At 40.5% G+C, this 17,834-nt stretch overlaps 1 protein-coding gene across 6 annotated transcripts in view; it reads right to left on the bottom strand.

Annotated features, from left to right (window-relative positions):
- DSCAM (DS cell adhesion molecule) overlaps nucleotides 1–17,834 on the bottom strand; it is a 443,286-nt gene that overhangs the window by 127,125 nt on the left and 298,327 nt on the right. The window contains exon 12 of one of the 6 annotated variants that reach the window (XM_068179586.1): nucleotides 1,213–1,318. The exons of 4 other annotated variants lie outside the window; for them this stretch is intronic. In XM_068179586.1, the coding sequence (XP_068035687.1) occupies nucleotides 1,284–1,318 (35 nt within the window). In that variant the 3' untranslated portion in view covers nucleotides 1,213–1,283. Of the gene's footprint in view, nucleotides 1–1,212; nucleotides 1,319–17,834 lie in introns of those variants that run through there. One more of the 6 variants, XM_068179589.1, reaches the window with a different exon arrangement.

Genomic DNA, 17,834 nt, shown 5'->3' on the forward strand with positions numbered 1-17,834 from the left:
GGGAAGACATTCCCAACTTTTTAATTCTGTGAGGAACTGAAGAAGTAGTTTTGACAAATGAAATATAAAACAAAAGCTTATGGTGTTGTTGAATCAAAGGTAGAAATTTCCTTATTCTTAATGCAGCAAAGTTGTCACTAATTTCTAGTTATCTTCTAGACAGCTTCTTATTTAATGAATGTCCCCATGGATGAATTCTGTTTTTTGATGAGAAGACACTGCTGGAGTGATGGGCAGGATGGTCTTGTGTTGTAGATCCACGCTGTTCCTCCTCTGCAAATAACTGCTCTAACCAACCCCTTTTCTGTAGCTGTAATTAAAAATTTATCATATTACCTAAGGCCTTGGAAAAAAATCATCCCGAGATTTAATCTTGAGAAGCTCCTGCATTTCTGCTCTCTTTTAACTGAAGGAAAATCTGTCTGTTCTTTGGAATTTAGCATGAAAAATCCCCCGTTGTTGAAGTGCTACACTTTTGTCCCACAGTGTTTCACTGGGAATTCACAGTGGAAAATGCTGGAAAATTATGTGACTTTTAAACTTTCCTTACTGGTAAGATAAATTGAAGTAATAACAGCATCAGCAGGATGCCAAACTAATAACTGGATATGAATGTTCTGAAAAGGAACATGCTGCCACTGTCAAGGCAGCTGCAACTACAACTCCAAACTGGTGATGCCTCAGGTTTTAGCTTTTACATTTTTCAGATTCTGAGCTGCTTTAGAGTGTGGGTCTGAGCTTCACATTAGGGGATGCTGAGCTCTCTGCACAGAGCAGGGAGACAAAACAATTCCTTCTCCAGCTGGGCACCAAGGACAAATGATCCAAATCTCAGGCCAAGAGCACAAACAACATGGGCTGGAGAGAGGAAAACAAGCAGGATGGGACTGCATGGGCTAAAGCTGGAATGGGACAATGAACTCCAATGTGCCAATGGAGCAGAGCTGATCCCAGTGAGAGCCCCCGGGAGCGCTCGTGCATTTTGGGACCATTTGGGTTCATCTTGGGTGCAGCCCTGGCTGGGCTCTGGTGCTGCCCAAGGTGGATCCATGGAGGAGATCCTTTTCATAAATCCCTGCTTTGTTCTTTAGCTCTGTCCAGCTCTGCTCTAGCTCAGCCTTCACAAGGCATCACTGGGGCAAACCCAGTGGATTCCCAGTATTTCAACCACTTGTGCAAAGATAAAGGTGGTAGAAGCAGATTGTTTCTCCAGCCCAATTTATTTATTTTTCCTTCTTTTCCCTCCAATAAATGGGTCATTGATAACATCCATCAACTTCAGGTCATCCTGTGCACATCAGGTTTTGCCCTCTCAATTCTAGGAAAGAAAAATAGGGGGCTGTTCAACCAGGCTGCTTTGTCCGAGCTTCCAGATGCAACAATTGTCTAAAAAAGTTTGTTCCATCTTCCTTTAGCATGGAATTCTGAAACTTGAATTACAAAAGTCTTATCTTCAGAAATAACTACTGAGACTCTACTGCATCACAATCATTTAGGTTGGAAAAGACCTCCAATCAAACCTCTAATCTACTGGTTGCCTTATAAAATATGTAAAAATTTAAATATATATATATGTATATATATGTGTATATATATACACACACACATATATATGTATATATATGTATGTATGTATGTATGTATATATATATATATTTATATATAAATAAAAGATATCTCTGGATTAATCTATATGGATTTTTTTAAAATAAAATTTAAATGACAAATTGAAGCATTCAAAATTTCAGTAACTGAGACATCCAAGCAGTCTCCAGTGAGACTGTTGTGATCATGTTTGATAATACCTTGTTTAATTACACAAGCATTGTTTCCCCACAAGATAAGTTCTTCTTTAGTAGAGGGACTATGTGGTGCTCAGGGTTATGAAGTTGGTGCAGGATGCTACTTCTATTTTTGCCTTGTTTTTGATCATGCCCTGGATTAGAAAATAGTAAATGAAATGAAAATAAGTCCTTTGGCTAGTCCTTGCTGAATGCCACATTGGATACTCTAATTTTACACTTTTTCTGTGGCAAAATTAAGGATTTCTAGACTGTTACCTCTCACCTTCTTTGACAGATGTTGTTTTCCTTCACTTATTTTTAAGAGTTCAAGTGGCGTTGCAGAATTGCTGAACACCCCTGAGTGCAACTAAAGCCTTCCTAAAAATATTCCCCGATTGTCTACAGAGTAAATTACTCCTCAGATAATATATTGGATATGTTTGCTGTCCTTTGAGGTAATTTCATACATTTAAACTCATACTTCACAAAGGTTTTCCAAGGATAACTTGGAAGCATCTTAAAGTGTCTGGTTCCTGAAATGCTTCTATATTTATGCTGTGTCCTTGACTCAGTTGCTCTGTACGAGCAGCATCAACAGAGTGCCCAGAATTGATTTTAAAAGAAGCAACTCATTAAGAAGCTGATGTGTAAAAATAAAAATTATATATATATATATATGTATATATATATATATATGCATATATATATATATGCAACCAAATCTGCAGAACGGAAAAGCCTTCTCAGCCCTATGTCAGTTAAATACATTTTTTTAATACTGCTGCTAACAAATAATAGTCCTTTGATTTTCCATCCTGAAGATTGCAAAGTTGCTGGCAGCTCCAGTAACTCTTCCAATTTCTATTGCCAGCTCTGCCAGTCTCTCATAAATCTCACTGGTCTCTTCCACCCCTGTCTCCAGGCTGTTCCTTGCCTCAGATTTGCCAGAATAAATTCCAGTAATGTCATGAAGCATCCCCCCGTCCTGCCTGAGAAGGCCCCTGTTGTGGTGTTTAATTAGATGGTGTTCTTTGCAGGAATGGAAATTTGAGGCAAAGAGGTGAAAAAAGGGTCACTGGTAATTTATTGTGTGTACCAGGGCTGAGCGAGCTGGTAACTGCAACTCTGTAAACCTGAATAATGAGTTGTGTAGGAGCACTGGAAGGTTTGGAACTCCAGGTGGAAAAGGAGAGGAATCTGAATCCTTATCTTAATCTTATTGAATCCTCTCAGGAAGTGTAAAACTAGGTCATCTGTCAAGAATTCCCATGGTATTATTACTGGTAAGGAAAGAGATAATTCAAAAGCAGCCTATGAGATGGTTTTCTCTTGCTCCTTTGGGATCACTTAGAACCACAGAGTCCAAGCATGTAAACCAAGATGTTACTTTAGAGACTTTCACCTTTAAACTTTCTAAAATATTTGCATGCCAGCTCCCTTGGGCTTGCTGCAGGAAGGCTGATTGGCTCATATGTAGTTTCATATAAAGGAATATCAGCCTCAGAGCATACAGATTTTGAAATTATCATTGAATTATGGAATGGTTTCGGTTAGAAGGGACATTAAAGATCATCTCATTCCCACCCCCTGCCATGGCAGGGACACCTTCCACTATCCCAGGTTGCTCCAAGCCCTGTCCAAACCTGGCCTTGGACACTTCCAGGGATCCAGGGGCAGACACAAAATCTTTGGGCAACCTATTCCAGTGTTTCACCATCCTCACAGGGAAGAATTTCTACCTAAGGCCTAATCTAACCTTGCCCTCTGGCAGTGGGAGCCATTCCCTGTGTGCTGTCCCTCCATCCCCTGGAAATTGTCTCTCTCCAGCTTTCCTGGGGCTCCTCCAGGCCCTGCAAGGCCACACTGAGCTCAGCCCAAAGCTTCTCCTGTGCAGGTGAACAATGCCAGCTGTGCCAGCCTTTCCTGCCAGCAGAGCTGCTCCATCCCTCTGCTCATCCTGGAGCCTCCTCTGGGCTCTCTGCAGCAGCTCCAGCTCCTCCCTGGGCTGGGCCAGGGCTGGGGCAGCTCTGCAGGTGGGCTCTCACCTGAGCAGGGCACAGGGGTAGACTCTCAAATGAGGAGAAATTTTGGGTATCGCCCTTTGTCTGCCTTGCTGCTGATGGCTAATTACTAAATTACTAATTACTGCATGACTAAAGCAGTATTCCTGTTATCATCAGAGCATCTGAAAACAGAGTCTTGTGGGTTACAAAAAGCTCAGCTCTGGAGGTGAGGGTACTGATGGGTTTTTGAGGGAGCTGGTTGCCAGCCGGTCCCACGTAACCCTGCAGAGGAGGCAGCCCTGGAGGAGGAAAACTTCTGGCACCTCTGTAAGAAGCAGCCCTTGCTGTCCTGGGGAAAACTGTCCCACCTTTCTGTGCCTGCAGAACCCCATGGCTCTGGGCAATGATTTTGCACAGCTTCCTTCCAGCAGGAGAATAATCTTGTTTTTTAGTTTGGTGGTGAAAGAAAAACAGGAAAACCCAAAATATAGAGCCCAATAAATCTCCACTTGAGTTCAGGAGGAAAATCCACAGGGTTCAGGAGGAAAAGTGCAGAATGTGGTAACGCTGCCAAAATCCATGGATGGCAAAAAGGGGGAGTTCAGTCCTTCTTAGTGAATAGCTCTGCTATTCTGTCAGCAGCAAACCCACAGGCTGGCCAGGGGCTTGAAATTTTTGCTGCATCATGGAAAGGATGAAAATGAGATTGCTCAAATGAGGCCCCATGATTGATATTCTGTTCCCACAGACGTCTTGAGCAATTTTGGCTCTGACTTTCACTTGAGCAGGATTTAATTTGCTAAAATAAGAATTACACTGGCTAGTTTCTTACAGTCTTAATACCCAGTCCTGATACAAGCTAAAAGGGAGGTGCTAAAGGAGAACTAAACTGTAGGATATTTAAAGGACTGATTCCCTTCTGTCTATTTTTAATAAATAAGAGAAAATAAAAATCTCCCAAGGTGCTCAATATTGCCTATTACTGTGCATATCCTGAATTCATGACTAATGCACTTTAATTCAGTCACAGGATACGCTTTAAACAGTTCAGTGCTGCATTATGTGCTGCACTTGAGATGTTCCAGATCTTAATTATTTGTTCTCTTCAGTATCCCTCACCCAAAAACTAATGACAAATTCTGTCGTGATGGTATTTTTTATGATACACATAGCTGTGACACATGATAATTTCACAATCATTTTGAGGCACCATGTGGTTTCTTTTGACATTTTGTGACAGGCTGTGTTATCAAGCACAATTGTTTGCACAGGAAACAACTGTAGCACGTGGTCCTTGGGACATTATGTTATCTCCTGATAATGATGTCATTAACATGTGTATACTATAATTAATGACTACAAGAGCGATTCATTTGAGTAAGGCTTATGAATCCATTTCATCTAAAAAAGGAAAGAAAACCTATAATCATTTGGGCTCAGATCCTGAAAGCTACTTACTTGCAACCTGCTGCAGCTATGCTGGGTGACCCGTTAATTGAGGCATATTAACCAAGAAGCATTTATTTCTCAGTTATATTACAGAAGCTTGGATTAGAATCATTATCATAATGATTGTTCTAATAAAGATCAGTGAGGGAAACAGGAACCTAGCAGTGCTCCAAACCCTTTTGTCACCCAATCTCCTACCAAGGGGAGCCAGGAAACAATTACAGTTCATCAGTGTGCACGGTGAAATAATGAAGCTGGAGACGTGGAGAGCAAACCCGCTGCAGCTCAGGCTGTCCCCTCCTGCTCCTGCAGCCCCAAGACAGAAAACACTCTCCTTACATCCTTGTCTGCTTGGAGAGGAGGCTGTCACAAAGGCAGCTCACACATGTGAAGCTTTTTTATGTAAGAATCACAGAATTACAGAGTGGTTTTGTTGGAAGTGACCTCACAGCCCACCCAGTGCCACCCCTGCCATGGCAGGGACACATTCCACTGTCCCAGGCTGCTCCAAGCCCCAGTGTCCAGCCTGGCCTTGGACACTTGGACAGCTTCTCTGGGTACTCTGTGCCAGGGCCTCACCAACCTCACAGTAAAAAATTTCTTTCTCAAATCTAACCTGTTTTTCCCCTGTTTCAGTTTGAAGCAATTCCCCCTTGTCCTGTCACTCCAGTTCCTGATGAATTGTCCCTCTCTGGCTTCCTCGTAGATTTTTGCTGTCATATTTTTGCCAATAAATTTGATGGTTCAATGTCTTGATATAGGTCCTACCATGGCTTAGGTGTAATGTCACCACAAACTCAATTCTGCTTCTCACTGCTTAGAGCTTCCTAAGAAAATAAGATATATTCAGAAGGCCAAAATTTGCTTTCAAGCCTGATAATTCACTCTTCTCCCTTAAGGCTACACAAATTGCACATAGATATTTTTGTATTATTCGGATTTTCAGAAGGTTCTATTTGGGCATGCAAAATATTTTCACGGAGATGTTTGCATGCAGGAGCAGCCACACAAAAATAGCTGCAGGTGAATGAAATTTCCAACCTGCCACAGATACAGTGCTCAGGAAAGCTGCCTACAACGTTTCTAGAGAAATTATGAGATTGGATCCCTGGGAAGATGTTTGAAAATTGTCTTTGTGCAGAAAAGCTACAACTGGTGAAAGCTGGATCATGCTGGATCCTCCAGAAAGATTAAAAAAAGGGCAGGACGAAGCCAGGGAACCATGAGCTGAGCTGCTCCTCCCAAAGGTTAAATTCTGAATGGGGTTCAAAGATGCACAGAGCTCTATCTGGCCTTTTCCAGAATAGGGGTGGTGGGATATTTTCCTGCCAAAAAGAATCATCAAAGTGTTTTGGGTTTTTTTTGGTTTTTTTTTTTTTTTTTTTTTTTTTTTTTTTGAGATGCTGCTGCATTCTGTTGGCTCCTTCTCTCTTTTATGGACAGCAGTCCAGAGGACCAGCACATCCCTCCTGTCCAGGTGTTTCAGAACTATGCAAAGTCTGTCTCTGAGACTTTAACTGCCTTTTACACGTAATTTTCATAGAGTCACCATATGGATTATGAGTCTATGCACCAATAATTATTTATATGCAACATTAATTTTGCTCTGGGGCTTGAAACACTAAACATGTGTGTACTTAGTAGCCCTTCTTACATTTTACCTCCAGAATAATCATCATTGGATTTACTTCAGTGTGCATTAGATCTTTTAGTTAAAGTAAATAAAAGAACTACATGTATTTTCATGATGTAAGCTACAAAATACACGTAACCTTTTAAAAGTCAAGAAATGCAAAGTCAGAATTTCAGGACTAGTAAATTAGATCAGTAATTTCAAGAATATTCATCTGGAGCAATGTTAACAACAGCCAATGTAAGAGACATAACAAAGGAGTTAACACACAGAAATGCATCCCTCTACCTTAAAAATATGTTTTTTCTGTATTTGTACATGCATGTTCCATACATGTACTGCTGGATTTTAAAAATACTGTGATTATATTAAAAATAAGCAAAGTATGATTATTCCTCCTAAAGCTCCTGATTCAGAACTAAATGTGCTTTTTCTTCCATGCAAAAATAAGAACTGGAAAACCTAATCTTGGTCTACAGGAACCTTATATGAATCAATGTCTACAATTCAGATATTATTTAAGTTTTGATTGCATTATTTTTGTAATTGTTGATTATAACAACATCTGAAAAGAGGGGAAGGGAAGGGAAGGGAAGGGAAGGGAAGGGAAGGGAAGGGAAGGGAAGGGAAGGGAAGGGAAGGGAAGGGAAGGGAAGGGAAGGGAAGGGAAGGGAAGGGAAGGGAAGGGAAGGGAAGGGGTAAGTAAAAATTGATTTAAAGCAAACAGATAATTTTCTTCTCCAGATCATTATTTCCATAATGATAAATGTGCCTGTTTAGGTATCCAATGGTACTTGAGGGAAAAAAAAATCCACTTGTTTTATGGGGAGAGACAAAAAAGGGTACAGATACCCTTGACTCAAACCAGTTGGATGGTTGATAACACTTGATATATTCTAACTTCCCTTTTTCTGGGTATGAAAGCAATTGATGCCCGTGTGAGAGTGCAGCTCCTCAAGGTCACGCACATCTCAGCATCTTTGAAATGTTCCCCTGGGTTTGTTTACATCACTCTGCATGAGAGATAGGCTGACACACTGCTAAGCTGAGCTGCCTTGGTATCAGCAAGCTGGGAGTATGTGACAGATCCCTTAAAAGCACTCAAACTCCTGTGCATTCCGAGCTAAAATATCCCTGGATGGGCCCAAGTTAAACCCCTGGTGCTTCTAAGCTCCTGCATTTCACAGGTTCAGCTCGCTCAAACTCAAGAGCTGAAGCAAAATTTGTTTCAGGCTTATGTTTTGGGCTTCATCTGTCTGTTCTCTTGTCTCCTGCTTTTGGAAGTAATTGTAACTATGCTGCAAAAAGTCAGCTCTTGCTCCAGAAACAGTGTCCATGTGAGAGGTTTAGAGTTATACAGCTAAGCCATGATGTCATTGGAATAAACTGGAATAATCAGCAAGGGAAGAAATAATCTGGAATTTGGACAAGATCTAAGGAACTTGGGAAAAGCAGCAGACTGAATGTGTGTATTTATATTAAAAAGCACATTTGTAACATCTGAAGGGCTTGCTGGGTGTCAGCAAGGCCATGGTAACTGCCCAGTTCTACAAGCCTACCCCACAGCAAATGAGAGGAAATTCAACCTCATTAATTGTCAGGTAATTACTCTGCCTATGCCCATGCTCAGCAGACACTGGGACACCCAGCACAGCCCAGCAGCTGCCAAGCCACTCCTTTGTACATTTGAGCCCCTTCATTCAGAAGACAAACTGATTTATTCTCCTCCTGGGCCTTGACAGGTGAAATAAGCAGATAATAGGGGGCAAAAGCAGATCACAGCCAAGGAAAAAGCCATCCTATCCAATCTAAATAATGCTTGTGCCAGCCTTCTCCTTCTGACCAGGATGTTATCTCCTTTCTCAGCTTTTGAATACCTCTTTAAGCATTTCTCTGAGGTCTGCCACACTGAGAGGTTTAAGAGCCCAAAGGGAGAGAGTTAACACCTCTTTGCAATGCATTATTTTCATTAGATATGCAAATAAAACTCACAAGTCTTCATTCACAGCTGTCTCTCCACTGGGGAGTTCCCAGGACTGGGAACGGCCATGGATGCTACAGGGAATCAGCAAAAACTCCTGAGGGCACCCAGGGATTTCTGTGCTCTCCTGCAAAGGTTTTCCTCACTGTTAAGGTGCATTCCCATTTTCCTTAAAAGCCAGGCATTTCATTTAGCTCTTATTTAAATCTCAGACCTGGGCATTTAGCAAGTGGTAATTGGATTTTCCACGACAATATGCAACCACTTATGGAAAGTCTGTTCTCCCTTATTTCAGCTCGGCAAGTCACCACTTAAAAATCTGATAGCAGGAGATTTGCCTTGCTCAGAGTGTGGGTTTATGGCTGTAAGTGCATGGCAAGGAGCCAGCTCCTTCCTGTTGTAAATGCAACATTTAGGTTGCATTGCAAAGTAAGACAAAAATACAGCACAGTGCTGCTTTCTTGCAGAGTGCTCACAGTAATAGGCACTTATTTTAAAAGCCAGTTTTGAGATAAGACTGCGGAAATAAGGTCCTGCTGCACTATTGTGTGTGTACCTGTGGGCAATTACCCAAATCAATGGCTAGTAATTAACAGCCAGGAAAAAAAGTCATCTAACAGATGCTCCTTCTACTGCTCTGATGATTTGAAGCAAAATGGACTTATGCAATAGCTCTATTTTCTGTATCTTTCTGATTTTGTGATCACAAGTTTGTACCATCTCACTTTCAGAAAAGACTCAAAGGATCCTTTGAGTCCTTTGCCCTTTGCAAGGAGAGAAATGGAAGCAAGAGAACAGCATTGTTTCTGAGGTACTTATCTATCAATATGGCAAGTCTATTTGTAAAAAAAATGGTCCTGTTAGGTCACTGATGATGTGATTTTAGAGTTTATTTTAACTAATATGAGAAAAGTTCAGGATGGAGAAACAGAACAGAGAGAACTTGCAGTGCTGACTGAAAGCCTGGCCATTGACATTACTGCTTTACCATTCATCCCCAAAGGATTACAACATTTGCTGGAGGACTTTTTCTTGAAAGTTTAAGCCAGATTTGAAGACAACAACAACAAAACCCCCAAACCTAAACCAAATCTAAGCAACATATATTTAATTTCCTAAATAGCCATCCTCTTTGCTAAGCATCCTTCAGCAGACCACTGATTACATGAAAAGACAACTGTGTCCACACCACTTCTATGAATCGGGGCTCTGATGAAAAAATGGCTGTAGGAACATAATATTTAACATGCATTTTTTTAGGTTGATCTAACTTTGGTGATTAAATGTCACCAAATCACCAACAGAACCCAAACCATTCAATGATCCTGTATTTCTGTGTTGTGAGTGGTCTCACATACATGCACATGGACACAGAAATATTGGTAATTGAGGCCTTTAATTTCCATAGATCAAACACAGCAAGAGATCTTTTACAGCCTAATAGCATTTTTTGCAAAAATATGTCTAGGAAATCTCACCAGAAGTTTCATTTGTAAATGCAGGGAGTATAAATGTCAATGCCAATCCCTGCACACACTGGGTTGCTCCCATCACCTGAGAACACATCACCTTGTACAAGGGAATTTTAAAGGAAAAAACCTCTTTCACAAGTCAAGAATTGTGCTTGAAGCTATAAAATTTATTCCCTTCCTGGAAGATCATTTCTCCTTTCTGAATTTGGTGCTGTGCTCACCTACATCTATAAAATTACAAACATTGCTTTCCCAGGGCAGGAATTTGTCCAGGTGGAAGCTAAACACCAAATAATTGATGACAGAGAATCTAAAATTATTGTCACAAAGATACGTAACTGCCTGGACAACACAGTTCCTACATGATCAAATATTCCAACTCAGGATTGGAAAAGAAAACAAAAATTGGATGTAAGAATAATTATTCTTTGGCCTAATGGAGACAGTTAAAAAAAATGATGGGGTTAGATTAATCATAAGTAATTAGGCCAACAGTGAGAGCTCATTCTTTCATTATCTCCTGGTTTGACAGACCAAATCGATTCATTCCTCAGCCCTGCAGGATTCTAATAAGATTTATCTAAAAATGGAGCCATGTTCTTTGCTCTTCGCTTCTTTAGTTATCTATACTGTGAGGCCATACAGAAATCCATTGCTACAGCCATAAGTGGATGCTTCCTTTTCCTTTTTTTTTTTTTTAGTTTTCCCTCAAGAAAGATAAAAGCAACATATTCAGATTTGTTCAAGCATCTCATATCCTACAAATATTTGAATGTGCAGTAGGGTGGGAGCTCACATGCACTGGGTGAATCCCAATGGTCAGGGAGGGGCGTGGGGTGAAGGAAACGTTTCCCACAAAGCAGACATTGCTGGAAGAAAATCTGCATTTGCAAATTCTTTCTTCTGATTGTGCCTGACATGCACAGCAGGAAGAGGTGTAGGAAGCACTGCCTTCAATTGCCCTGAGTGCAGCTTCTTCAGCTTGCAGGCAGCTCTTCTTCCCACCTTGCATTTCTATTCCTTTTGTCAGCCCGCCCTGATATGAATTTAATTTTTGGTTATGTTGATTATCACAGACTCTATGCACTTGTTCTCACACTGTGCACCAATGTAAGATTTTCACAGAGGAATACAAACAAAACCACCACACAATTTTTGGAAAACTATTTTTCAGATGAAAAGAAAGTACTACCAAAAAAAAAAAAGACTTTTTATGTTTGAAGGCAAAATTGCTTTCCTTAAAAAAAAGCTTAAAGTTGCACTGATGGAAGCAGCTGTAAAAGATCGTCTTTGGCTGATAGTGACATGTGACACTATTTTTTAAAAGAGATAAACTCTTATCCTAAGCATAAAATATTTGCATATAAACTACCTTTTTTTACATTTTTCTTTTGCTGCAGGAGAATTATACAGAAAAACGTAACTGACTTGGCATCTGTGTCACTTGATACTCAAATGTAGTTTATGTCCTACATACTTCTTCAGATATTGTGAAATAATTTTTACTATTTTTGTTATAACTCAGTTTAGGTTTTCTTTCTTCAAATAAAAAATAAGGATAAACAATATTAATAAAAAATTAAAACATGAAAAACTATAAAGAATTATGATGCAGGTTCTATGACAGCATTCAATAATTTTAAAAAGAGTGAATAACTTTTTGAAATGTAGGCTTTTTACTGAAAAAGACAGTAGCTAAGTCATTCAGAATGCAGAAGAAGATGATATATAAGAAGAAATATAATTTAAAACTCTGCCCTCTATTTTGGCTGTTCAGAGAGCATTCTGCAAATCCTAAACTCATATAAGATAATAATGGGGAGTTCTGAGGCTTTGTCCTGCTGGAACAGGGTTACTTTCTAAATGAGATGTACCTTAAAGCTGGCGAGACTGACAAAGACAAAAAGAGTTGAGGGCAAAGGAAAAGGAAAAAAAAAAGAAAAGGAAAAAAAAGAAAAGGGAAAGGAAAAGGAAAAGGAAAAAAGAAAAGGGAATGGAAAAGGGAATGGAAAAGGGAATGGAAAAGGGAAAAAAAGGAAAGGAAAAGAAAAGGAAAAGGAAAAGGAAAAGAAGGAAAAGGAAAAGGAAAAGAAGGAAAAGGAAAAGGAAAAGGAAAAGGAAAAGGAAAAGGGAAAAGGAAAAGGGAAAAGGAAAAGGACAATGCTGTAAGAGCTGCCTTTTCTGAAGTGGAAATAGTCACGTGTACTGGACATACCCACTAATTTAATTTACATCCCACAATTGCTTTACAATGCTCTCTTGGTTTAAGTTTATTTAATCTTTGTTAGCAAGGCATAGACCCAGCTTTTGATGACATTGCAAATACAAAAATAAGCTGCAATAGATCCTGCATTCACTTCCTCCCCCAGAAGCCAATATTAAACCCATCAAACACACTGCAAACAACTCCCACCTCACAAATGAAACTAATGTATTCACAGCAGCATTTGTATTTTAAAATATTACTCAGAAAAATTAGTAGGTTTCATAGCATGAACATCCAGGTAAATGTACAGACCTAAGCATTAAATAAAGGCAAATATTCAAGAAAAATCAAGACTGTAAACTTCTATCCAGGCTGTATTTGAAACCCATTTGATTCAGATAAACAGTAAACATCAACACTCGATTGTGGGCCTGGTTAGTGATTAGTCACTCCTGTACCAAAAGAATTGAAAGAAATAACTTAGGAGAACACTGTCCTAACACTATTTGTATTAGCATCTATTTTGTGCAACTGACTTTGGGATTTAGAAACACTTTGTAATTTCAAGAAAACATCAGAAATAAATATATTTGAAGAATTTTTATTTTATAAGAGTCGTGTGTTCTGACAAGAATTTCTGGGATAAATGTCCAAATGCAATTACTGTGTTCTCCTCAGCACAGCAGGGACAGGAGCTCCTGGAGCTGAGCAAGGACCTGGAGCATCTCCGTGCCCAGGAGAGGCTGAGGGAGCTGGGGCTGCTCAGCCTGGAGAGGAGCCCCAGTGAGAGGGGCCTCAGCCCTGGCTGTCCCTGCCTGTCCCTGGCTGTTCCTGGGTGTCCCTGGCTGTTCCTGGGTGTCCCTGGCTGTTCCTGGGTGTCCCTGTCTGTCCCTGGCTGTTCCTGTGTGCAGGAGCCACGGGCAGGGGCTGAGCCCAGCAATTCCCCTGCACAGGAGGCACAACTTCTGCCCTGGGCAGAAAAATAGTGAACAGTGACAAAACTCGAGGAAAAGGCCTGAAGCTGAGCCAGGGGACGTTCAGGCTGGAGATCAGGGAAAGGTTCTTCCCCCACAGGGTGCTGGGGCACTGAACAGCCTCCCCAGGGCAGTGGTCATGGCCCCAAGCCTGCCAAGAAGCTCAAGAAGCGTTTGGATAACATTCTCAGGCACAGGGTGTGACTCTTGAGCTGTCCTGTGCAGGGCCAGAGGTTGGACTGGATGATCCTTGTGGGTCCCTTCCAATTCAGGATATTCTGTGATTCTATGATTCTAAACCACCAGTAAGAATAATTTCCAGAATATTTCTTCCCAGATTAGAACATTTTGGGATTATCTCTTATTGCATTTGAGCACAGTAGGGTTTGAAGAATCGTGCCAAATACAATATACTGACATTTGTACTTTCTCAGTGATGGTTATTTTGAATGGATTATCTGTCTAGCTGGTATCAATCCCTGCCACACCACCACCTCAGCTGAAGGAGTAGATCAGATATTATTTTCAAGTCTTGTTTCAGCAGTGTTCAGAGACAGAGGAGCTGCAGCCCTTGATCTGAAACGATCTCTGTGGCACAGAGTTTTTTGACCACAGCTGGCCAAACCTGGGCACAGAGTTCATTGCAATCTGAGAGCCACATAACACCTCTGAATAAAGTGATAATTTAACTTAGAACACAAGAAATATTAATGTTGAGGAAGAAGAACGTGCTAAAATATCTGTGGTTTTTATAGTAATGATCTCTTCAAGAAAGGGAGAAAATAAAACAGCAGCTTCTGAATTCCATCCCTTTTATGAGGCTTTCAAAAAAACATGAATATGTGAAGGCATTTGAAAGACTAAATTGTTACCATTTTCTTAAACTGATTATTTTTCAGGAAAGCCTCAATTGTCTGCATCCAGTATGAAAATTTCCCCAGAAAGAAAACTTCTGAAAATAAACCTCACCCATGCTCCCTTTTGAATGTTGCCATTTGGGCATCAAAAATCTGAGAGAGACAGCTATTTTGGAAAAAAAAAGAAAAAAGACAATAAATATGATCCTGTTGATACAGTAGAGTCTGTGTGCACTTTGTGGGGGGAAAATCTGCTTCACCTGTCTGCTGGAAACATTGCTGTGCAACCAGCCTTGAAGAACAGAAAAAGGGCTGCTATATTGTTCAAAAAATATTTATTAAAAAAGAAAAGAAAAAGAAAGAGAGAGAGAGAGGTGCTTACCTCTCATTTTCTCCTTAAATGAGAGCATAGCAAAGATTTGCATACAAACCCACTTGAGTATTTGTGCTGCAGCACATCTGGCAATCATCTTACAAGAGAATTGCCATGGGCTTGGCGTTACCGCGAGGAGCAGGGAGCATCTGAAGGCACGGAAGAAAAGGGATATTCCAGCCTTCTACCAGCTACCTTGAACATACCTCATGTTTAATTTCCCTCTGTTGCCAGAGGCGCTGTGTTGTTATGACAGCTGATCTGCCATGGAATAGCTGTAAAGGAAAATCAACAAAGGATCGCTCCAGCGATTCTCGGCGCAATTTATCGGCGCTCGTGTCTGGCGGCTGCTGCCGCCTGTCGGGGTAATGACACATGATGGGTGATTAAAGTGCAAGTCCCTAAATCAAAGCTGTGCCAGCAGTTTGAAGAGTCAGAGAACAGCATTTAGACCCCTGTTCCTTTCTCGTTGTGGGAGGACCTTGTTAGGGAAAGAAACGGGCTGTTTTGTTAACAAGAGGGAGCGCTTGCATCCAGGGAGAGCTCTTGTGGTTCCAGGATTCACTCATGGCGTCTTTGAGACTGTGCATTTCATGAAAATAAACAATTAGAGTCATGAAAATAAACAATTAGGGTCATAGGATCATGGAACACTTTGGGTTGGAATGGACCTTAAAGATCATCGAGTTCCAACCACCCTGCTGTGGGCAGGGACAAAAAAATTAAAACATAAAGGGCATTAAGTTCATCACCACTGACTTGGAGTTGGGCAGTTTATTCACAACCTCATGTTTAACACAGTTTTTACCTTTGATTACCAAGAAATTGGTGGTAAAAGAGGGACAGAGCTGCCTGTCATGAGGGCAAGGGCAAAGGTGGGCAAGGGCAGCTCACCAGCTCAGCAGAAAGGACTGATTGGGGCATGAGAGTAGCTGCAATTCAAGGAAATTATTTTTTGTTTTCTTTGCCTTTGCCCCACTCTTTCATTTTCAGGACACATGCAAGCCATCTAGCTAGAGATTTTTACCAATTTTGGCTAACTTTGTCCATTTCATGAAAGTGCACCGTACTTGAGATAACTGCAAAATAAGGATGAAGAATCAAATGAAAAAGCTTTAAAAAAAAGAGATGGCAGAATGTCAGAAGAAGAAAACAGTAAATCAGGGCCAACAAAATGAGAAGGGAGCTTTTGTCTTGTTTTGTTTTTACACAGAAAATAGCATTTACAGACCATGGGAATGTGAGAAAAATGGAGCAGAGAAAGACCAAGAAATATCAAAATAACTGGGCTCAGGTGAATTTGACATAGCATTATTGCTGTCCTTCTTATAAGTGTTTTTGGAGGTATTAGAGACAGCGATTTTAAGTTTTCTTTACCACATATAATGGATAATCTATCTTTGCACATGTAGAACAGGCAATGCCACCCTTACTGACACCTTGTGGGATACATGCATTTTAATGAGAAATTGGCTTTTCTACACAAACAAAAGTAGCAGCCAGGCTGATCTCAACATTCCTGTGCTCTCAGCAAGGAATTATTTTCCCAAAGACTAAAATGAGCATTTAGAGGCACCCTGGTGAGCAGAGCGCATTGAGTTCTCCATGACAGCTTTCTGGCTTTGCTGCTGGTGTCGCAGCAGAGCAAACTCTGGTCACATTGAAACTGTCCCTTTATCCTGTCTGGATAAATCTTCACAGGCAGAGATTTCCATCCATCTCAATGAACAAATGCTGCAGTGCTTCAGCCATATGGTGGAACAACTGTTAGCCTGAAGAGGAGAAAAGAGCTCCACACCACTCAGTCTCCATCCATAAGCATCTTCTGGGTTTATTTGTGTTTGTAACCAATGTTATATTTTATTTCTTTTGCAGTAGCGTGTGTGATTGAGGTCTCTTTGCTCCATGAGTTTTCTGAAGATGGTGAGGAACAAATCTGGCCTGGAGGAGGTCATGGTCAACATGGGCAAGCAGCAGTGTAAGAGAGGCAGGGGCAGCAGAAACACGACGTGGTGCAGGAACACGTTTTACCAGTTTTACCAGGCTGCCTTTCCCCACCAGCCTCTTCTCCTGTTATTCCATCAGCTCTTGTCATAGGCAACAATTTTTAAAGTTGGTGTTTTTTTTAGAAAAATGTCTAAGTGGTGAAACTTGGCATTGAAAGAATTAGCTGGGATTAGCATGTTCCTGCTGGAAGGAGCTGTGGATCTGACTGACAGCTTTAGGTTTATGTATTAAACACATATAATGCCAATAGCTAAGAAGCATATTTGAGGGGAAAGTGAATGAAGCAATTCTCTTTTCTTTGAAGACAGGATTTGTTGGAAATGTTTTGATGATCAGATTAAAACTTGTGAGGCTCCACACTGTCACAAAAAGAAGTGACAGATTTAAGAAGGGGCAGGGCTAACATGGTTGCCTCCAACAGATTATTTACACAGGAACATACATGCCTTAATGTAAGATTGCTTTTCAGGAGGTAATTTTTTCAGGACACCATTCTATCACATTATATACAGCCCCTAAAGTGGAATTAGGAAGTGTGACATTTATTCAGATGAAGGCAGGCAGTCTGTTTTAAGCAGTCATCTCTTCCCCTGTGACTCCCAGGCAACCTTTAAATAATTTTAGTTCTTCCCTTCATGTTAAAGGCTCATTATCCTTTATAGAAATTCTTCAGAAGTCTTCTCATCCCAAGCACCAGGAGTCATTTCTCAAGACAGCACTAGATTCCTTGTTCCAGATCTCTCATAACTTTTTATTATTGTGTGTCTTAGTGAATATGGAATTTGGGAACTACTAATCCTTGAATCACAAGAAGAGAAAAATTCACTGGTCATGATTTTTATGTCCATTCCTTGAAAAGAAAGTGAGCAGGATAATAGCTGCTAAATGAAAATTTTCTGCCCTGTGGTTCCTGATTCAGCATTGATACTGGCAGCTTGCTCTTCTCACATTTCTGATGGTATTCCTGAAAGCTCTCTTTTCCTCTCTTTTTTATTTTCTTTTCTTTTTTCTTTTATTTTTTTTATTTTCTTTTTTATTTTCTTTTTTCTTTTCCTTTTTCTTTTCTTTTCCTCTTTCTTTGCACTCCCTTCTCAC

The sequence above is a fragment of the Anomalospiza imberbis genome, chromosome 2 (genome assembly GCF_031753505.1).
Source record: "Anomalospiza imberbis isolate Cuckoo-Finch-1a 21T00152 chromosome 2, ASM3175350v1, whole genome shotgun sequence".
Taxonomy (NCBI): Eukaryota; Metazoa; Chordata; class Aves; order Passeriformes; family Viduidae; genus Anomalospiza; species Anomalospiza imberbis.